This window comes from Cryptotermes secundus, unplaced genomic scaffold (genome assembly GCF_002891405.2).
Source record: "Cryptotermes secundus unplaced genomic scaffold, Csec_1.0 scaffold645, whole genome shotgun sequence".
In the NCBI taxonomy this organism is placed as follows: Eukaryota; Metazoa; Arthropoda; class Insecta; order Blattodea; family Kalotermitidae; genus Cryptotermes; species Cryptotermes secundus.
This window is the reverse complement of record NW_019723910.1, coordinates 552,706-576,741: the sequence shown is the minus strand read 5'-3', so window position 1 is coordinate 576,741 and position 24,036 is coordinate 552,706. Positions and strand designations below refer to the sequence as shown.

General features: G+C 35.8%; 1 protein-coding gene across 8 annotated transcripts; it reads right to left on the bottom strand.

Moving 5' to 3' along the window:
* Positions 1-49: 49 nt before the first annotated feature.
* On the bottom strand, positions 50-23,418 carry LOC111862119 (OTU domain-containing protein 4). Of its 8 annotated transcripts, none has more exons than XM_033750563.1 (16): positions 23,397-23,418; positions 21,482-21,629; positions 19,341-19,424; positions 17,659-17,756; positions 17,390-17,544; positions 16,809-16,950; positions 14,925-15,112; positions 13,584-13,740; positions 12,961-13,094; positions 12,725-12,866; positions 11,144-11,231; positions 9,342-9,945; positions 8,892-8,932; positions 7,525-7,684; positions 4,342-4,614; positions 50-2,335 (listed from the first exon to the last, which is right to left on the bottom strand). In XM_033750563.1, exons 2-16 carry the CDS (start codon positions 21,605-21,607, stop codon positions 1,668-1,670), a joined length of 3,060 nt encoding a protein of 1,019 aa, XP_033606454.1. In that variant the 5' UTR covers positions 21,608-21,629; positions 23,397-23,418; the 3' UTR covers positions 50-1,667. The 8 variants fall into 8 exon arrangements, with proteins under 8 accessions (XP_033606454.1, XP_023703026.1, XP_033606450.1 ...); XM_023847258.2 differs by lacking the exon at positions 23,397-23,418 and adding an exon at positions 22,973-23,389; XM_033750559.1 differs by lacking the exon at positions 23,397-23,418 and adding an exon at positions 22,841-22,929.
* Positions 23,419-24,036: the final 618 nt, after the last annotated feature.

The window sequence follows — 24,036 nt, the reverse complement described above, 5'->3', positions numbered from 1 at the left end:
CCCCCAGAGGTATAAAACAGAGGTCAACCATAAAGATTCACACCATGGCAACATTCTTCACTTTATTAATTCAACTGTGATCATAATACAATAGTAAACTTTTATTCTACCCCATACAAAAGAAGAGTTCATGTAGAACAACTAAAGTGATAATTAATTCTTCTTAGTTATTAATAACAAAAGGTCTCAATATTAATGATATAATGACTACAACTATTGAACAGTTCAATACCCTGATTAATTAATTTTTCATTTTATTGCACTTGTCAACAAGAAACGTATATTTTATCAACTTAAATATCATCTTTACAAAGACTGCTTTTTTGTAACAAAATTGTATAATTTATTATTTACTCTCTTTGTGTAAATGAATGAAAATGAAACAAGTTCTATTTGCATTACTTTTGTATTCTACTCCAGTGAACACAAATTTATTTAAAAAATACAAGTATGCTAAATCAGCTGTGAATAATGATTATTTGATGGAAATACTTCACTTCTTATAGATATCCACCATAACAAAAGTTTGACATGAGCTTATTCTGATAAACATGTTATTAGTAAAGTCAGAAAACGTGTACAATACACACACAAAAACAATCTGCAGATTCAAATAAGGGATTATGTTGTTTATACAGCATTAATGATGATCAACTCATTTGATGTTGTAAATGTATGTGATGATAGGTGAGGAAATACCTGATTCTGAAACCTTTTACCAGAACAAAACACCTAGAAAGAGCACTAATCATCACAGAGTCCTACATCATATAGTAATTTTACAAACGCTGTTCAGAATCATGACACCAAAATCAAACATTTTCAGAAGTAAATCTGCAGTAGCATAACATGACAAGGTCCAATATTTACAGTGCTATGTAAATGATTTTAATTTTGCATGATCCCATCTCTTACAGACTTTTCCATTCCTCAATCCTCTGGTATTTCATTCTCAGTTGCATATAAAGTGACTGAAGACAGGAATGCAAATTAATAAATATTTATACATGTTATGAGATCTTTTTCTATGTATATTTACAAAGTATTCAACATCTGTAAATATTTAACCTTATGTACAAAGTTAATAAATTAATCTGTAAAAGTATCAAATTTCAACTTAACTAATTTATCATCTGATACACGAAGATGTTAATAAATGGTGGACAGTCATTTATAAAAGTATTACATCATTTCAGAATCATGTTCATACAACATCGGAAAAGGCAAACATTCCTATTAGAGAAATATGCACCTGAATTAGGAAGAATACGATTTCCAGCATTAGAAAGTGTTACACAGTGTTGCAACATGATATACTTGGTACAGTTTCATGTTTATGGCCATCTGCTTAAATGTATATATTTGTATACATGCTGAAGTGTAAAGGTACATGAACTGCAAAGGATTTATACATTTCATGACTGCTGGTTACTTAGTGGCATTTTGTCATCATCGTTATCACAAATATGTGCTATTTTTTAAGTTGCTGAGACACAGCTAAGAAATTTGAATTTATATCAATCAATTCAAAAAAAAATATGCTAAAAAGAAATTTGCATAATTCTATTTAAGTACTTGAATACTGTGTTGGTACACTTACCAACCTCTGCCACTTATTTCCAACTTACTGCACAAGATGATTAAACACATCTACTTTTTAATACTTTTTAAGTAACAGTATTATAAGGAACAGGTGCTCCAACTGGTGTTGTTGGAGGTGACTGTAACATACAAGGCGTTGGATTTATATGAGGAAGGCCTGGCATTGTTTGCATCCATCTTGGTACTGATATGTTAGCTTCAGGTCCGGGGCCTGTGGGATATACACCAGCAGGTACAGATGTCTGCTGAAAAAGTACAGGTGTTGGTGGTTGAGGATAAATAGTGTATGGAGGAAGACATCCATTCTCAGTGTTACCTGACTGTTTTACTGGACTGTAAATGGCTCCTGTGAAGTGTGATGGAACAGCCTGCACATCTGGCACTGCTGTTGAAACTTCTACAGCATCTTGTGGCTCCAACTGTACAGGAGAACTAACTGTATACTGGGGGTAGTATGGCACAAGCATCATTCCCTGCTCAGAATCCATGGGGAAATAGAATGGTACCATGGTATGATTGTATACTGTTGGGGGCATCGGAGTGAAGGCATATGGGACAGTAGGAGGTGGAATATTATAGCTGGTAGTAAGCACAGCTGGGGGACTACTCTGTGCAGGTGAACCAATGGTATGTCCACAACTAACTTCCGAATCTTCTGATTGCTGAGGTGTTACATGTGCTTCAAAAGGCTCACTGTGTCTTGCTGAATTTTGGCAAGGTCTTCCAACATGAGCTGAAAGAAATAAGCAAGATAAAGGAACCAGGGTTAGTTGCACATTATATTAATGATAAACAGTGAGTAGAAGGAATACAGTGTACCTTATGATAGAGGTCTCAACATTTTCAGCTACATGACCTACTTTTTAAAAAATGTTATACTCAACAGCTGACTGACAGAAACAACAATCAAGTGAGCTGAATGCTATTGGCAGCGCCTTTTAAAATTATGAGTTTGCCTTCAATGTCACAAAAAAATAGCTGAAACAGCTATTTATTTTTACTCTAAACAGAAGTGATTTTTCAGACAGGTAATTTTACAAAATATGGCACATCTCACATAAGGTACGCACACAACCCACTGATCAGAATACTGTAATATTAAAGGTAACTTTGACTATGCCAAATTAACGGCCACAACCTATAAAAAGCGGCACTTTATCAATTTAATAGCTTTTACACATGGAAAATCATCACATAACTGGGGGCTTTACCCAGCAGATTCGTCATAATGAGTGATTCCTACATAACCATCCCTGTCTTTACACAATATGGTGCACCAACTATACTTCCAGTTTTGCTTCAAAAATTATTCATGGCCAGCAGCCCATAAAGGTCCTGTTAAGTCAACCCCTCTGCCCTATCCTTGTATAAGAGAAAGTTCACATTCCAAAATCTGTGAGGAGATTTCCTCTCCAAGTTTTAATTTTAAGCACTGAGAAGATTACATAACATGATGTCCACTGCACTGTTCAGTGTCTTCCCCTGAGCTTCACCTGGACTAGGTGGAATTTCACAGAATAAAAGCATGCAAGCATGTTTCAGATTTTGTCACATCAAACAGCTGTGTTGTGACTGGTTCTGACTTTAATTTTTTAAAAACCCCAATTCTGGCAAAGAAATGGAAGGGAATAGAACTGAATATGAAAATAACACATTTGAATGAAGTTGGCAGCTCATCAAAAAGTGTTACGGATTAATTTCTTTGATATCCTTTACACTATTAAAGAACAAAGAGAAACTAACTATGTTCCCTCATTTCATGAGTACATATTAGTGAAATCTGTCTCACAATCTCAGTTTGTGACTGTGTGACACACATAATGAGATCAGATCCAACAGAGATGCTGGGGCTACAGATGGTATGGATCCTATTCAGGAGTCTTATAAAAAGGGTTTATTTACAGCACAAGTATGACAACATGAATGTGTCATTTGAAAAAAAAAATAAACAATTATGGATTCACTTACATTTTATGTGGCAACACCATAAAATGAGTTTTAGTTAAGAACAAACTACTGATTCACAACCATCACTTACACACCTAACACCAGAAACTTTTGTGCATTCCAGACAGGGTGTTTAGAATATATCCAGGACATAGTGTATGCACCTAAGTATCAGTACAATTTAAACTGCTTCATGTTTTATGTCTCTTACTCAAGTTCAATGTTTATTGTAACACATATGGCCAATTGGTGAATTATGGGTGGAAGACAGGTTGAACTTGGGAGCATGCAGAAAATTGTGAGTGGAATATGAGTGACTTGTGATTCTTGTTGTGCAGAAAATAGTGGACAGGACTTCAGAGCATAAAAGGTGGCTTCTAATTAGCAGTCGGTTGCAGGTAATAGGTTATGTACATTTTCAGAAATCTCTAACCTTGTATTTCAGATAATGCTACAGATGAAGAGAATGCTGAATTGCTTTTAGTTATTTTCACACAGCCGTGACATGGAAAAATATTGCCTTAACTACATTATTATTTAAACCCTGGCATCATATTGCACTCTACATAATTGAAAGTTAGTGATACACATGCAGTTACATATTTCAAAAATTTTCAGATATTACAAGCATTCATCACACCATATATCTTTAGGAATTTTATAAATTCTCATAATATCAAGGTTCTACTAAATTTAAATAACCGGGCCCAGAAAGAATCACTACTTGCCACCTACATTCCCTTTAGACTACAGCATGAGTGTAAACAAGGAGCTATTTTCAAGAATACTCACAATTTTGTATTCTATTTTCTCTGCCATCAGAGGGATTCTTATTGGACCTGGACACAATATCACCATTAAATGCTTTCTGTAATGCATTTGAGACTTCCATGTCAACCTGCTTTGCCTGCCAGGTGACACTCTCATTTCCTCCACCACTAGCATGAAAACCTGTTTTATCTGACTCAGTGGATACATGTACACTGTGATCATTTGGCAGCATAATATTAGGAGTAACTTCTTGTCCAACTTGATACAGATCTTCTTGCAATGATGGTGCTGAATCTGTAATGTGAAAGGTTATTGCCATATAAAAAGTGGACAAATTAAAAAAAACACTCGTACAAACCTTCAAATTTTTATAAGGAGCAAATTAAGCCTCAAGGAAGATGAGACAGGTGGGACAAGGAGCATGTGGGAGGAAGATGAGAAATACATAATATATGAAAGATCGCAAGTCGGAACATCTGGATAGATGAAAGAATGCTCAAAGAAACTTAGTACAACACGGCTGATCATAGTGACCACATGGTCTAAGGCATGAAATGTCTTTGCTTGCTCAACACCAGGATTATGGGTTTGAATCCCATTCAAGTCATGGATGTTTGTCTGCGTTTTTTCTGTGTTTGTGTTGCCCTGTGTATACAGGGGCCTTGTCAAAGGCTGATACCCCATCCAAGAAGTCCTACCAACTGTCTAAGATCAAGAAACTGATGTGAAATGAAGTGTTTCATGGATGCCCTATGCTCCAAGTGGGAGCAACAGGAACAAAGATAGATACCTGTAAATAGTACTACATGGGAAGATAATATTGAAGCTTATTGTCAATAACAACAGTGTGAGGATGTGGACTGGATTCAACTGGTTCAAAAGAACAGGGTCCAAAGGTAGACCCTTGTGAAAACCTCGATTTCATAGAATGTGACAAATTCTCGACCATCTGAGTCACTATCAGATTCTCAAGATGTACTCTGCCTCATACAGTTGTTTTCTGAGATATATGGAACTTCTGGAAAAACAATAAAACAAGTTACCAATTTATGTCCATGTTAGGTGGGTCCCTTGTCACCAGGGCATGGGGCATCCTCAGGCTGCAGATGGAGGAGATGCCCTCCAGTTTTGGAAGGAAGCTGTGAATATACTGAATAAGCAGTCGCAGACAGCCAACAAGGAGTGGTCCTCCAGCTTGGGGGTTGGGCGTGGGGCTAACAACTCCTCGCCGTAACAAATAATTATGTTACAAAAATGAACACAATTTATGTATGAGATTTGGCACTTGGAATGTTCGAAGTTTGTATAGGGCAGGTTCACTCAGGGCAGTGGTAGAAGAAATCTTAAAATATAAGTTAGATTTAGGAGTACAGGAGGTCAGATGGAATGGAGGTGGCATTGCACCAGCAGGAGACTATACATTTCTCTATGGAAAGGGGAATGAAAATCATGAATTAGGTACAGGCTTTTTCGTACATAAGAGAATCGTATCACCGGTTAAGAGGGTAGAGTTCATTAGTGATAGGATATCATATATAATACTAAAAGGTTGCTGGTGTGATATCATTGTTATGAATGTTCACGTCCCAACAGGAGATAAAATTGATGTCATAAAGGATAGATTCTATGAAGAACTAGAACATGTATTTGATAAATTCCCAAAGTACCCTATGAAAATTTTGTTAGGAGATTTCAAACCCAAAGTAGGGAGGGAAGACATTTTAAAACCAATTATTTGGAATGAGAGTTTCCATTAAATTAGTAATGATAATGGAGTTAGAGTAGTAAACTTTGCCACATCAAAAAATCTTACTGTCAAAAGTACAATGTTCCCACATCGTAACATCCATAAATTTACATAAATTTAATTTACATTAAATGGGACACATCAGCTGTTGGCCTATGCCAATGATGTGAATCTACTGGGTGATAATGTAGATACCATAAAGAACAACACACAAACTTTAATTGACACAAGTAAAAGGTTGGTCTAGAAGTAAACACAGAGAAAACTAAGTATATGTTACTGTCTCGTCACCAAAATGCAGGGCAAAATCATGACATAAAGATAGGAAACAGACGTTTCGAAAATGTGGCACAGTTCAGATATTTGGGAACAATGATAACAGATTGAAACCTGATTCAGGAGGAAATTAAGAAGAGTTGATCTCGGGTAATGCTTGCTACCATTCAGTCCAGAACCTTTTGTCTTCTCTTCTGCTGTCCAAAAACATAAACATTCGAACATACAAAACTATAATTTTGCCTGTGGTTCTGTATGGGTGTGAAACTTGGTCTCTTACATTAAGGAAGGGACATAGACTGAGGGTGTTTGAGAACAGGGCGTTGAGGAGAATATTAGGACCAAAGAGAGATGAAGTGACAGGAGGTTGGAGGAAACTGCATAATGAGGAGCTTCATAACTTGTCCTATTCTCCAAGTATAATTAGAATTATCAAGTCAAGGAGGATAAGATGGGCAGGGCATGTAGCACGAATGGGGGAGACGAGGAATGCATATAGGATATTGGTCGGAAAGCAAGAAGGAAAGAGGTCACTGGGAAGACCAAGGTGTAGATGGGTGGACAATATTAAAATGGATCTTAGAGAGACAGAATGGGATGGTACGGATTGGATTGATCTGGCTCAGGATAGGGACCAGTGGGGGGCTCTTGCGAACATGGTAATGAACATTTGGGTTCAATAAAATGCTGGGAAATTCTTGAGTAGCCGCAGAATTGGCGGCTTCTCCAGAAGGGCTCAGCTCCATGAGTGAGTGAGTGAGTGAGTGAGTGAGAGTGAGTGAGTGAGTGAGTGAGTGAGTGAGTGAGTGAGTGAGTGAGTGAGTGAGTACCAATTTATGTAGGAAGTAACAATGTTTTTCTATAATGTCCCATTTATATAAGTATTCTCTATGAGTTTCTGAACTTATTTAGTACTAAAATTACAGGTACATCCCAGAAGCCTGTAATCTTCATGTTCACAGCTGTGAGAACCCCAAGCATCACATACTTGGTACAGAATATAATTCAAGAAGTGCAATCATGGAGACAGTGTTAGACAACAGCATATTAACCAAGAGAAGTATTAAACAACTTCTCCAGCATACAGCCATATGTCATAAATCTCACATTGGCCAACATGAAATTCTGTACTGAATATATTGTAATATATTCAATGTAACATAATTAAAAACTGTACTAACCTGGCATGTGGTGCTCATTTGTTATGTTGTTCGAAGTCATCACAGGATTGCAAAAAGTTGGATTTTCACTGTAATTTGGTGTCATAGTGGGTGCAGGAAGAAAATTTGGCTTTGCTTGTTGCACAGAATTAGGCCAATACATACAGCTCAGCCGAAAGTACTGTAACATTAGGAATGCTTTTATGTTATTAAATATTTGTTCATAAAAGAAATAGTACATTTATACAATTGTCAAGTTTCATTTCACTCAATATAAATTCATGCCCTTGCTCTTTAAATGCCAAATAATGCTCATGTGTGCTTCGGTGTCTTCTTAAATAAACAAACGATCACAGAGCAAATATTAACATTAAAAATTTATGTATGTTTGATATACAGAAAAATGATTGCATAATACACCATATTTGCTGATAAATAAGGCATGGAATTCTCCCCTATATTATCACAGTACACCTTATACAGCAATGTGCTTTTGAGGAAGTACTTTTTTAATTTTTCCTTTCTAGATCATTATGGGTCTTATTCACTCTGAAATTCGAAATGATAACAGAAGCAAGGAATATAACTGACAAAGAGCAACTATGTGCTCACCCAAAAGAATATTCATGTCTGCAGCCACTTCCTGATGAACTTGAACTTCCAGAAATGCCAGCGTTATATATATATATATACATATATATATTTTTTTTTTCCCCCATCATCACCCTTCCACATACCCCACTGCCTTGGTAATCATTTACCAAAGGTAAAGCAGTTTGGGCATGAACCTGATCACTCCCTTCTATTACTAATGTGTAAGCCTTATCTCCACACTCTGTACATGCCTTCACATCATGGTGCTTAGACACAGGGAGAATATTATCTCAAGTTAAAAATCATTTCTATGTAGTTGTTGACAATCTTGGATGTGCCTACTTGATCATAATATCAATGAAGATTTACTTTCCACCCCAGATAAGACTCCATGGCTTCAAACTTAGCACAGATACGTTATCCTTCCTTAAATTTTTCCCTTCACAGCTGCTGACAATGTGGGACACACTTTCCCGATCTGATACCAATGGAAATTAACCTCATGCCCTATATATGCCATCATGCCTTGGTGCTTAGCATAGGTGCAACTTTAACTTTAGTTTGGAATGTTTCTCACAAAGTTTTCAATTGCTTGGGATGCACTTCCCTGACAAGGATGTCATAATACCAGTAGTGATAAAATAAGAAAAAAAATCCCTTAGAAGAATAATGTTGGATTTGTAACCAAATTTAAGATCAGGGTGAAGTCCTTAGGATTAGTATATATGACATTTACATAGGTAATTGTATATAACATTGTAACGAAAAATACATTATAATTTAGCAAAACTTACATCATGTCCAAGATTATAAAAGAACCGGAGAGTGGATAGGTCTGAAAAAAAAAATAAACATTCAATTTTCAACTTGAAAGTAGTTTACAGAGTCAGAACAGCAATCAAAACACAGATAAGTATACAAAATGTTGGTCAGAAAACTCGATGAAAGAACACCACTTGGAAGACAACAGTGTACGGAGGGTAATATTAAAATGGATCTAAAAAAACAGGGTGGAAGGATGTGAACTAAATTCATTGGCTTATGACAGAGGCCAGTGGCAGGTTCTTGTGAATATGGTAAGAATCTCTGGGATTCTGACAATATAAAGACATATATTAAGAAAATATAAATTACCACAGAATGACTGAAGTGATATACTGGGGTCAGGAATTTCAACTGTGTACAGAACAGAAAAGCTTTACAATTCATCACTAATGTCAACTGCACATAAATTTAATACTTACCTGATAAAGGCAAATCACTGCCACCAATCTGAACAGATTTCTGTGCCATGAAGTTCACTGGCTGAAACATGAAGTTTCCACTGAAGTCCCTTGGTGGGTGATTATTTCCTCCTGGCATGCTAGCAACACCCATGTTTGCTCCAGACACACCAGTGTTACAGACCATGTATGATGGCGTGTTACTTTTAGTACAAATCGTATCACTGAAGGAGGTGGAAGGATTCATAATTCCAGGATTATTAGAACTGGATCCTGGTTGGGGACCAGAGGTAGGAACAGGAGCTTGTGACACCAGTGGTGGTGAGTTAGAGTATGCTGTAAAAGATGTGAACTGTGCTGGGGAAAGAGACAGCGATGGATCAACAGAATCTGTCATTACAGGCTGCTGTGAACATGACATGTCAGTGGTAGAATCTGGCTGCTGCAGTGGTGACAGACATCTTTCTGGACTGCTGTGACCATGTTCACCAGATTTGATTATGCTGTTGGCAGCAATTGATGGTGAAGTCAAGGACATCATCATTGCTTGGGTCATTGTTGGACTAGACGTGGAGTTGTGCTGCTCTAACATCATAGATACACCAGGCATATCAATCCCAACATTCTGCAAGAAAAATAAACAATACTAAAGATATCCAAAATTCAAACTAAACTAAAAAAGTCAGACAAAAATAATGTATTTACGGGTATGAAATATCTTAATCACATGTTAAATCAGTTGCCACAATATATTAATGTGATACCAGTACTATACAAGTTTAAAAAGACTTTGAAAACATTCCTACTTGATCATTGTTTCTATAGTATAGCTAAGTTTCTCTTATTTGGGGGAAAATACTAGTTCTTATCACTTGTAAACATATATTTCAATAATAATTAACTTGTAGATTTTTATATTAGTAATGTTAAAGGAATGCCTATTGCCCTACTCTGTATTTTTTTCTTACAAGAATGAGATTGAGGATACCAGGGTATTCTGTGCTGGGATAGAAGGATTGGGTCTTGAGGCGTACAGCGGTGTCATGTGTTAAACGATTATATTAGTTCTATTATTAGAATCATCATTTCATTATTTTATTATTATTATTTATTATTGTAAAGTATTTGATTGTCCTATATCATGTATAATGATCCATGAAAATAATGTAAATAAATAAATAAATAAAAATAGAAACTGGTTTAGTTTTCCTATGTATCACTCACACTGTAGGCAGATTATAAAACTTTGACACTGACTCAAATTCTTATTAATTGAATATATTCCCTTCAACACTGTCTCCTTCTGACTGCACACCCTTATTTCAGTGTTATTGCTGATTAGTAAAGAATTTCTGGTACTTCATTTTGAAATGTTGTTCAATTCCTATGTCACAGTTTAGATGATGTATGTCTCTCCTAAATTGTCTTCTCCTTAGGAGCTTCTCACTTGTGGTCTAGAAAACATCACTGTAATGAGGCTGTAGAAAGAAGTCCCATGGATTGGTACTGTCTACATCTCCTTCAAGCTGTTATGCTTCCCAAATTCTGTTCACATGAATACTGGCAGTGAGGACCATCTGATACCTTTACTAGCGACAAGCATTTTAGGCTGGTTGAGAGAGGACAAAGAGGGCTAGAGGGGAATACAACAGCAGACAGTGTGTGAGAAGCCTTGGGCACTGTCGGACACTCATCTAAAAGTCCTCTTGGTGCAGCCTCAGCACTGGTGCACTACATATATATTTTCAATTTTTGCCCAACACTTTTCTTCTGTTCCTTTTGTGAAATTACATGTGTCAACAGAATCAAAACATAAAACCTACATTGTAATGCTGAAGACGACTGAAATTTTCTGGTGAAAAGTTCTGGAAGGGAAGCTGAACTTGATTTCCAATCTGCTCATGTAAATATCTGAAAATAAAAACAAATTTTCCACCATGATTATATGTACTTATTTCAAGAGTCAGTAATTTTGTGTTTCAAAAGCAAAGTATAGAAGATCATAGTAATTGTAAAATTGCACCTGACTCCTCAAAGTAAGGACATAAATTACTTTATTTTTTTATTATTTACTTCATGACTCTGTCAGGAGCTCAGACTATATAGTGTCAAATGGTAAAATGAATAGTGAAAATGAAGTGGAAAGGATTTGGAAGGAGTCATGGTCTAGGTAAATGGCAAGATGGGTAACTGCCTTGTGTCACTCAGTCACATTCAGGCTAAGCAACATTGAGCTTGATGAGTTTTGGGATGGGCGACCACCAGACATAACTCATAAATAACATTAAGGCTAAGCAAATGTTCAGCTTGGTCTGTTCTGGGATCAGTGGCCAACTGACGTCATTCACTATCACATTCAGCCTAGGCAAAATTGATCTTGGTGAGTTCTGGGATGGGTGAACACTTGCATCTTTTAGCTGGATCAATTCTGGGATGGATGATCACATGACTCCACCCACTATTCTCTCAATAACTAGTTCATAAATAATAAAGACTGACCTCTGTTTGTTAACAAAGAAAATTTTCAGTTTACTGGTTAACAGAATTCCAGTTATTCTCCTAGCTGACTTGAGGGCAGTATCCAAGTTTTCTGTGACTTTCAAACTAAGGGTCATGAGGCTGTCTCATGTGGGTTGATAAATTAAAGTAAATGCTGGAGACATCAAAAACCCATTGTCTATTAGACCAGTGGTTCTCAACCTTTGTCAGACCGTGGCCCCGTAAATCCTTTTTTTTTTTTTCTATAAGATGAGGGATTTCAGAATTTGTCATTGAACTCCTTGGAAATGGGAAGGCAGATTGCTATCACAAACTCACATTTCTGGATGTGGATATAACAAAACAATTAAAATTATCACAAATGAGCTGATTCAAAAATATTTAACTGAGAACATTCAGTATGGGTGATTTTAACATGTGTCTGATTTTAATTCCACATAAAGGCATTAACTTTTATGTTGTATAGAAGACGCTTACAAGTGCTTGTAATGGTCAGAGGTAAATACAAATCTGAAGATTAAAAATACGTAAGTATAATCTAACGTGTTGCTTACACAGGTGTAAATGTTCTCTCGCTCCAGTCAAAGAAAATGGAGGAGAATATTTTTACTACGAGAGAAGAAGTAACAGGAGGATGAAGAAAATTATTTGTACTCTTCATAAACTATTTTTAGAGTGATCTAATCAAGGAGAAGCTGTGCTGGACATGTATTTAGCATGTCGGAGATGAGCAATTCATACAAAATTTGAGTTGGAAAATCCTGAGAGAAGAGACCATTAAAAAATTCCTGGATAGAAAATTAGAATAATATTAAAACTGATGTGGACTAGCTCAGTGATGAGAAAACTTTCAGACTCATTGCCACAGGTAATACATTAACCAACTGAAACCGTTTTCTTCTTACCTCGTGTTATGCTGTGTGGAATGTTTGATTGGTCCAGCATTCATCTTACTGTTGTACTGCAAACGAGGAGACAGAGGTGTGTGAATGATACCCTCCTTCATCTTGCGGGGCTTTCCTACTTTTGACTTTTTCCATTTGCCACCTTATTGAATAAGAGAGATGTTATATAAAAATGAGTTTCAGATAAGTAGCTGAACAGGTAAAAGTATGGACAAATATAAGGAGCAGCAACTTACCAAAGTCTGTGAGCGCTAGAAGAGCTGATTTCTGTTGTGCACTGGACAATTGGTGGCAATGTTTATATGGTAAAGACCACTGAGGCTTTTCACTCTTTGGCAGAGGCTCTAAGTTATCATAGGGAACTGTGCACCTACAGAACATAAAGAATATTTTAATTCAAACATAAATAAATGATTAGGTATGTTATTAAAAAACTAGAGATGTCCTAAATTCATTCCTTTGATCATGAAGAATGTTCACTGTTATAAAACATATTGTAGCCTGCAGAGCTGTTACTATACACTGACCTCAAGATAAACGTATATATCACAGCTGTTACTGGGTAACAAGCTTTCCAAACACAACACATTCCTACAGAAACAATTTGAGCAACATCTCCACGACAACAATCAACACACAACATCAGAGGTACTGTTGGAAGTGGTGTGTTCTATGGTGGTCCACGCCGAGGAGTTATAACCAGGACAAAGTTAAAGCTTCATTCAGATGAATGGTGGTTCCCTATCCATCATTCAGAGAGGACTCGAGCATAAAAGTAGGGGAATAGCCACTGTTGGAGCCATTACCAGGCAACTACTAGTGCTAGAAGTAAAGCAATTACTGGTATTCCTTTACTTACTTTTCTCCAAGTTCTTCAACAAAAACAATAACTGGTCCTCTGTCAGGTGACATTTCTTGAATGTGAGCATGAAAGCTCCTGTCAGGATTCAACTTCACTAGGCACTTTACACCAACCTGCAACTCTCCATTATTCCTATACCAGCCAAATTTCATTTCTGTGTAACAGGAAATATCAAAGCTATATTTTAGATGAATATTTACAAATGCATAAACAATAAATGTGTAAATGTATACCACCATGAGAGAAACTGAAATTATTCAGAGTTTCTGCTCACTGGGGATGGAGAACACTTTTTCCACCTGATACCAGATTTCCAGAGAAAATGCTTATCAGTATGAAGTCCCAGCCATTCTCACTGTTCCAACACTGCACTGGCAGATTTCATAATGTACATTTTTAGAAAATTCTTCCATTCTTGGTTGTATGTTTATTTTGAGACCACCACAAACATTAATTTTGGTTGTGAGATATAAAAATGTCATTCTATATATTTCTCAGATGTAAACAACTGGTATCAAAAAATAAAAAATAACTCAATTTTTCTTACAGCTGTCTTTCTCTGCACAACATCAAATATGTATCTTACACAAAATCTATTGTTTCAGTTTCTCACCACTTTCTGGGTGACTATGAAATATATGGTCTAATGGATAAACATAAATGAATATATACATATATAGGATTTGAGGTTCTCACAGCAGTGGTCATGAAGACTCCTGTCTTCTAGGATATAATGCCGTGTAGTCCAGTGAAAGTCAACTATTATTTTAGAAGAATTTGTCATCTCCATCTTCAAGGTTGAAGGTTAAGCCAAGCAAGAAACCAGTATGAAGCAGAGTCTGACTGCTGCATCCTTTATGCTGATTTCTTGCTTTCCTTAACCTTCAACCTTGAAGATGGAGGCAACATGTTCTTCCAACATGTCAGCTGACTTTTGCTAGAGTGCACATCATTATGTCCCAGAACATACAATTCCTGAAATCCATATACAACAAACAAAATTTACCACCACATTTGATGTAATTTGCTGTTTTTAAACTAATTATCAACAAGATGTATTGCACAGTATCTCATCACACACCTAGATAAACAATGTTCACAGCTGACTGGTCACAAGATAAAACATGCAATAATTTACAAAAACAAGATATGCACTCTTGATTGTGGTAGCAGTCTTGTAATAGTCTGTTTACCTTACACATGACTCAGTGCCTGCTGTTAGCTGCTATCTGGCTAAGTACCTATTCATGCAAAATGTTGGTAACTGTCCTCTCTTCATGTCTCTCTTAATTTTTTTATAAATTATTCATTTGTATAAAAATATAAATAACATGTTACCTTTTCTAAAGTCATTCCAAATGTCAAATTCAATGTTGCGATAAATATTTGGGTCTAAAGCTTTTGCAACTTTGTATGGAAAAGGTGTAGCACCCTGAGCCAATAGTTCTTTAACATTCACATTTGTGTCTTCATGATCTTTATAGTCCTTATTTGACTCCAAAGATATTTCCATTGAAAAACCAAAGCTGAAAAATAAACACACACAGTGTTAATAACTGTGAGGTATAAATATCAAACAGTTATCTGTAAAAATACATTCCTATTCTTGAATAAGATAGTATTCTCATCTTGAAATGTGTTTTGTGAATTCTCATTTTATCAAAGTTTCTAACTGCTCATGTACTTTAAAATTTCATCACAAAAGTATTTCTTAAAATACATCGACAACTACTACGCTTATGTTATATAGTGCACTAAGCATTTGACATGTACATGGTATTTTAACAAATATTCCTAGAGATATTTACTGGTGATAATCATAAGCAATCTCCTTCTGAAACATACAAGAGAACTGTCTGCTGAGGAGGCTAAAATTATTCATTGAGAGTAGAGACATTAGCTATACTAAACCTTTCATCTCTCTGTGTAATTATTAGGAAACGTTCTGAAAACTTCTTAAAGAAACGAGAAGTTGATCCATGTGATTTACAGGCTTCTTCTCCAGTGTATGGGTGTATAAGAACTGGGAGCATAAACAAAGTCATTTCAAGGGTCAAAGGAGAGGAAGGGTTATCCTCAAATATTAATTGAACTTCTAAAAATATTGTATGAAGTATTTGCTATGCCGTGGATAAGTAAAATTATGAAAGCCTTAAAAAGTGGCCCACGGTTTGAGTTTGGACACATCACCACATCCACTTGAAAAGTTTGTAGTAGAAAGCAATACCATGGACAGACACTGTAATTTTAAAGTGTAAATTACAGAGAAGTTGTTACATTTTTTAGAAATACAAAAACTTATGCTCCAAAACCCTAAAATATCCCATGACAATACAAAATGTATTTAATATTTATTGCTATATACATGGTTCGATACTATATTCCTCTACACTTTTCTACCAGATCCTTGTATAACAATCAGTTAATCACAACATTTCCTGATATGACATCTCCAACTACCCAGGACATGTTGGATAACAGAGACTTTACTGTATTTTAAAAATATAGTGATCACAAAGTCACTGTCACATGTACAACTAAAGATGAACCCCAAAACCCTGACCTCTCATATAAACTGTTCAAGATCACTGAAAGTCACAGTGATAAAACTTAAACTATCAATGTGGAAAGCTGCTGCAGTGTGATTTTCTGTCTGTTTGTTGGAGGGTTAAATGAGGGTGAAACGGCTCCCATCTTTCATATATATACACACAGTTCTTCTCCATTGCATTATGTTTACAAGTTAAGGAATACTTTTCAGAGATGTGACTACTGAAGTCAGACAACCTCACCTCACCCAATTTGGTACTACTTCAATAAAGTTCATGTCTGCACAGTATTGTTACACAATACTTCTGATGAAAAATCACTTTAAACTATGTCTGGTCACCAAAGTCAACTACCCTTATTCAGGGTGATGTCTGTCTTTGGGGAGCAATGAAAGTAGTAGAGCAAACAAAAAAAAAAAAAACAAACACTAAACTTAAAATGAAAGCAGCCATCATAAATATAACTGAAGGTGTCCTTTGGACTAAAATTGGATGTTCTATTAAACAATAATACAGCATGGTCATGCTTACCTATGTGTACAAACATGTGGAGCTATTTCTTATGTTTGCTGAACTCATACAAGCAAGAAATGTACTTCAAAACATACTTTCTACAATGCCTGTATGTGCAAAGGAAGTCGATAATCACTCTATAAAAACAGAATTTACTGACCTGCCACAGGATATAAAGCGATCTTCATTCATTACCCTCTCCTTCTGTACACGATTTGTTTTATCATGTAACATTTTATTCACTGCATAATTGACATCAGGCAGTTGAAATACATTCTTATACAGAACCTCATAAACTAATGCTGAAAATAGTAAACATTTCACCATTATGAATATATTTCTAAACTTTTTATACTGTCTAGTCAATTATAGACTCGGAAGTACGTGACAGAGGCAGAAACTTGCAATAATTAAATTTCAGACTGAAGCATGGAGTGGCAAAAATTTTCACTCACTCTGCAGACTGCGTTCACATCTTTAACAAACGTAAATCCTCATTGCGAAATTGAAAATTAGAGTATTGATTGATTGATTGATTGATTTATTTAACATCCATAACTGTTACATTATGTACAATTGGACAAGTCAAGTATTGAAATCAGTATTTGAAATACACTCACATTTATGTTAAATGACTAGGATGTAATTTAAAAAGCAAAACATAAAAATTACAAGAAGGAAATGTGAGAAATACTTAGCCTATACCATAATTGTTTGTTGAGAATATAAAAAGATACTTACATTGACAAAATGCTGCTTTCATTATGAATAGCTTTGGGTATACAGAATCATAATGGTTGTCAGAGGAGAGGCAAAGCAGTATTTTCTTTGTGAAGCCATAGTTGGTTGCAACAGCTGGAGATCTGCCTACTTCTTCAAAAACAAGCACATCATGACTAAAAAAGCAAAAATTTACTAGGCATTACTGCAGTACTGGTTGATCAGTGAAAACAGGTTTATATGTATAATAAAGAAATTAATATACTGAAACTTAAATTTTGATAACTTACTGGTATAAGAGAGCCATGGCATTAATTTCCATCTGACCTCCCCACTCTCTAGAATCCAGCATACGAACTACATAATCTTCCAAAGGTTCTTTCAGAAACTGAAAAAGGAAAATTTGATACCTCTTTGAGAATACGGTACAGTAACACATTATTTTGTTTGCAGACTTACACCAAAACTTGTAACAACACGCTGGAAAACTGATTACAAAAATTTCTTTTACTAATATGTACTAGTCTTTGTTCTGAGACTTATGAAGATAATGGATAATGTTGAAATGATTATTTAATTATACAGTTTTACAACCCACACATGAATACAATGAATGATGAAAATATGTAGAAAGATAAATCAAATATGACTGAGCAATAACAACTTCTAAAGCATCCATTTGAAGATAGTGAGGGAAGACTATAAGAAATTTAAAATAGGTGATATCCTTTATCAGGAATGTCAAATGAAAGTCCAAAATGTTATTATCAAGTTGAATCAGTGATGTTATGTAAAAGGCAAAGCAAAAGGAAAAATGTATTTTTCTCAGAATTTCAGCATGATTGATCAGTGGTGTCACACACTGATACGCCTTTCCATAGGTTACCTGGGATGTATGGAGAGTGTGTGCTCGATTAATATGATAATTCAAAAAATAAAAACTATTGATGTCAACGTTAGTTCAGCTCTTAGGCGTTTACATCATGCGGATGTGGGAAATTCTGCCGATGTTCCAGAGGTATCATGATGCCTCCATATTCACATACTCTGACTCTGAAGATGGAGGCAGCATGTACTGTATTTCCAAAATATTGGCAACATTGCCCCATATGCACACAGTGTACACACCCAAGAGCTTGGCCAAAATCAATGGTTAAACACTGTGAAAGCCTAAATTCAGAAAATAAAAACTGGTCTCTAAATGCTAAAGCAAGCAAATTGAAAATACTGTTTGTACCATGATAGTTCGGAATGATTTATTTTGTTATTTAACCATAGATATCAGACTGAGAAATATTACACTTTATAATATAATTCAATCATGAGTACCAGCTTGCACAAAAATGAAGCAAACAGGCTCTACAGTTCCAATATTATAAACAATTTAAAAATCTAATTGCATAGGATGAGAGAGTACAAAATGTATGATCTCATTTAGACCAATATACACACACTGCTAAGTATGGTGCTTGCTCCCAATACAATCACAGGTTTGACTTTTAGTAGAATTAATTATAATACATTCACTTGTCTCAATAAAAGTTAATACCTCAGTATAACCTGACAGTGGATGAAATAAGAAGACAACACCCTTCATAGTCACTACAATGACAGCCTCAAATCCTGCATTGATGAGAAAGTTCCTTTTTGTCACTTCTAGCTTATTTTACCCTTACTAGTTCTAACAGAGTTATGACAATAACCAACAACCACCTCAGTCAGAAGTCTAGTAATGTACAACAGTGAAAATGTTACCTGATACTGTACCAATAAATCTCAATATAATTAAAGGTTTATATTTCCTAAGAGATCTACTGTAAGTTTGCTTTCTTTAATCCTCTATCCACTACCAATATTTGAGGTCACTATCTTGCATTCCTATGCCTAATCTTAGTTCCCACCTCTCTCAAACAGGCCAGAGGCCATCTGTATGAAACAGGATTGGTGGAGGGGGAACTTAAAAATCAATTACCTCTTGGAATTTAAGTTTATTTTTCTGAATAAACTCAACACACTGTCTCCTGACATTTTGATGAACAGCTTGAACATAAAACACCTGTAAAAGCAAAAACATACTTTCATGTAACTTGAGCATCTACATAGCATTATACAAGAGCATATTCAGCATAGACACACGATAATAAATCCAACTGGAATTTTGTAGACATGCTATTTTAGAACATACAACAAAATAACACAAATTCACAAACAACACACTCAGAATCTTAATTTATACTTCTAACTGCATGCCAAATTCTAACAAATGAAATGAGGTCATATAAATACTTTTTTTTTTGTAAAACAGAAATATTTGGTGATTCATGGAATCCTGGCAGTAAAAGAATTATGTATTTTTTGTACCACTGTGGGTGGTTGCAAAAAAGTTTGCCCCCCTCCGAAAAAAGAAGGTTGCCAGCGAAGAACTGTTGAGAAATACTGCTACAAAACATGCATTCATATAAATGATATTTGAACATTTTCATATCTTTGCATATTAATGATATACACTGCAACAGTCACATCTAACTGCCCTTGATATTGAATTATAAGAACTAAAACATACAATGAAAAATAAATAAGACTGTGACTGAAAGGTAAATGTAAGGTAAAGTTGTCACCGTGTGGAAGTGGAAGTATAGTTCCACCATTCTTGATTTCGGCACTAGACGGAGGTGAGTGATCAACTTCACACCCTGGAAGATTGTCATTGTAGGTGATATAAAGACACCAAAGACAAAATTTAAAGAAGATTTATGTTCTGACAATATCATATAATGTAGTAAGTGAGTAACATCCAGGGGGTTGAGATGGACTGAACATGTAGCATATATAATGAAAACAGGAAATGACACAAAACAGTATTTGAAATCTTTTTGGAAATAAATAACTTGAAGACTAATGAGCAGGTATTGCTAAGGCATATCTCCATATGCTGACCAATTCTCTGTGTTTCCTTTTTTTCACGTTTTCATAATGCTATTTATCATCAGATGTTTGTAGCTGTACTAATAAAGTCAAAATGTCATATTTGCACTGCAATGCGGTGTCAGTCACTTAGTAAACACTAATTGATTCTTGGGCTGTTTTAATACAAGTATTTATAACTTATGCAATTATGACTTAGGGAAATTTTGCATTAATCTGATTTTGTATTAATTTCTTTAGTATTTCTGTAAAAAAAAAAGGTAAAAAGTAAAGCTATCCCTGTAACAGGCCATGAAGGACTATAGAGTTGTGAGATGTTGAGGGTCCCACATTATCTAGACAATCAGGTCAAAGATGGCGGTAAGGTTGTCAGCCTTACGCGCTGGCCCCGCTTTGTTCCCCAGGAAAATTATTTAATTAATTCCTGGTACTCATTTCTGTTAGAGATTGAGTAGACTCCAGGGCCACAGTGCGGCCAGAAGGATTAGGACAATTGGAAAAAATCCAATGACCTCATCGAGACTTGAACCCGTGACCTTCTGGCTTGTAGCAGAGTGCCTCAACCATCCTAATGACAATATTTGTCAACAAAAAATCAGAATTTGTAAAGACAACTAACTGTATTAATTTTTCAATGAAAATTACAGAAGGTGAAACTAAAAAAAAAAGTAGAAAAATTGAGCACGACAAATTTGAGTAACTCACCATTGGGAACACAACTGTTGTTTAAGAGAAATAACTTCAAGCTGTTCCAACTGCTACAATTAACATAAAATGAGAATGAGACAATCCTCATGAAAGGTGAGAAGAAAATGATTTTGAATCAGACAATTGTGACTGGTGTTAAATATTATCTCAGCAGTCACTTGGAAAGAGTGATTTGAAGATACCTCCATCAGGATAGCTGGTAACCTAGCCATCATCTGAAATACAATCTAAAGTGTTACAGTTACACCGACAGTGAACCAGACTAACCTGACTTGTCTTCTTTATCCATACTTTTCGTTTCCCTCTTTTTACTGGGAGAAAAAATTTGTTAACAGATAATAAAGATCTCCCTATGGCACAAAAAAGTATTTGCATAAAAATATATCAGCAAAATGACAAAATGAAAGAAGCCTTGTTATGGACAACAGCTTATATTGTTAATAATGTATACACCTACTTTAATAAATTCTATTTGAATACCTGCTCTGATACTGCTCTGAATAAACATGATCCATCCCGAGCTGTATGCTTCCGGTAGTAACCCTGAGACTCCAACCACTGGTCCATGGGTCCTATAGGTTTTGGATATGACCGTCTTGGAACCATTGTTATGAATCTTTCTCTAGGACTTGAACAAAGTGATATATATTAAATTCAGAAATTAAATTAATCAAATGAACTACATGAAAAATAAATATTTTAGTGTATAATCATTGCAGTTATGACCACTCCTTAACACATGTTCTAGAAAATGAGATTCCACCTCCAAAAATAAAGACCTATATAAATTACAAATTTTAAATACATTTCAGTGCTGTTTACAATTATAAAGACACTTCTGAAGTAGTATTAACTGTCACCTCCCCTATTCTAGTTCATGGATATAAATTAGGACCATGCAAACGTTTCTGGGCACAGGGTGTAATCACAGCATTTATGAACCACAGTGGGGGTAAAGTACTATGATAATCTCACTTCTGCAATCCACTGTGCATATTGCAGCCCACCCTACTGAAGTGGCATGACAGGAACCTTTCCTTGACATTATATAATCTCAATGCTGATAGCACCATAAAATAGCTCCCCTCAAAGGTTCAATTTCCAGGGCAAAAATTGGATGATGAATCCGATAAATCAGTGTCACCCAAATGCAGTTTTCAGAACTCATAAAACATTACTCCTGAAATTACAATAGTCCTTACCTAAGCATTATTACATTAAATCTTCTCTTTCTTTGTGGGTAATTCTACAATGCAGTCAGTATCTTATACTTCATAACACAAAATGCTAGGTATATTGATGAATTCGAATTGGAGTGGTTTGGGGGCAAAGGGGTCGTACACCCATTCCAGGCTTTAACCCGGCTCCATTAATTCTCGTATTTGTAATTTACATATTGGCAGAGATGGCCATACACACTTTACAGTCAGTCACTGATTTGGCATATACAATATATGAATTTTAGAACCCCAAAAGCAGTGTAATTTACACAGTACTTCATCATCGGCAATATTTATATGTTAAACTGCGTATTCTATACCCACATAATTCCAAAATAAAACTATGTTCATTCATGACGACAAAATGGTACGATTCGTGAAATGCATTACTGAATACGAATTCTGAAACTTAGGCTATAACACCTCTTTGACTTTTCATCAAGGTCTTCACTCTTTTAAGATGGAACACGACAACTGCTTCAACAGCATATTCCCTTTGACACATACACCCTAATTTACCAGTAATCCGTAAATAAAAATGTGTAAATTTGAATGCTGTCAGACGTCAAACACACGTGCTCAACAAAAGTCTCCAAACTTTAGGCCAAAGAGGAATTACTTTTGCACACATTTCATCTCCACACAACATATACAACATAGGAGTATTCATATTAAATATGCACGCGCTACAAATAGTGTATGACCCAATATAATACAGCTTTCATCATCAAATCACGAAGAGATTACGTACCTTCCAATCTTAGCCACCCCTCTCTCTTTTTCGTCTGCCAGTGCGGGATATCCGGGGGATATCTTCGCCAGTAGAACCGAGTAGATCTGCTACCGACTACTACTGCTTCATGCCAGTACTTAGCCTGAGGAGATATTTCGTCAAAACAGGCATATAGGCTGAAGCGAAAGCAGCAGAGTATTTCCATGAACAAAATAATTATTTTTATGGAGTTCTGCAGAGGTTTATGACGACCGTTTACATCTATCTTCTACTCCACGCTAGCGTTAAAACCTACCGAATAAAATTTTGTAACTGACATTATGACGCGAAAGTTTCCCGCACGTACTGCAACATAATTAACACCCATGGAGCTGAGCGAAGATAATAATCGGCCACTACTCAAGTAGTTTCCAACATTTTATGTAACCCGAAGGTTCATTACCATATTTACTGATGCCTGCCACGAGTAAAGTCAATCCGGAGGCAAGGTCCCATCCAGTCTCTAAAGATTCAATCTTATCCTCCTACTGACAGCGAGAACCTCCTAGTCGCTCCTAGTGGTCTCTTGTCCTTCGGGGTTTCCTGCTAAATAATATATGTATTTCTATTCCCCCCCCCCCTCCTTATGCTATGAATTGCGATAGCGATCTTTTTCTCTTCTGCACAGCTTAGAGACCGACTCTGGGACCCAGCCAGCCTCCTATCCAGTCGGTACCGAGGTTGTTTCCCTATTGAGTAAAGCGGCAGGACAATGAAGCTGACCACTCACCTCCATTTATTGCAAAGGTCAAGAAAGGCAGAGCCATATCTCCACTACCCTGTATGTCTTCATGCCACAGTGCCTCACTAATTAGACACAGGAATAACTTTACCTTACCTTACATGCCCTGTCTGTCTTATCCTCTTTTATTTGGTCATTCTAATACTATCTGGCAAGGAGTACAAATTATAAAGCTCGTCATTATAAAACTTCTTCCAGCCTCTGCTGCCTTACTTGAAACTGACAGTTTTCACTGAATTTTTGCATCATACTTGCCTGCAATCTTTCAATATTATTATAATAGCGTTAATTTTTCTTTCAG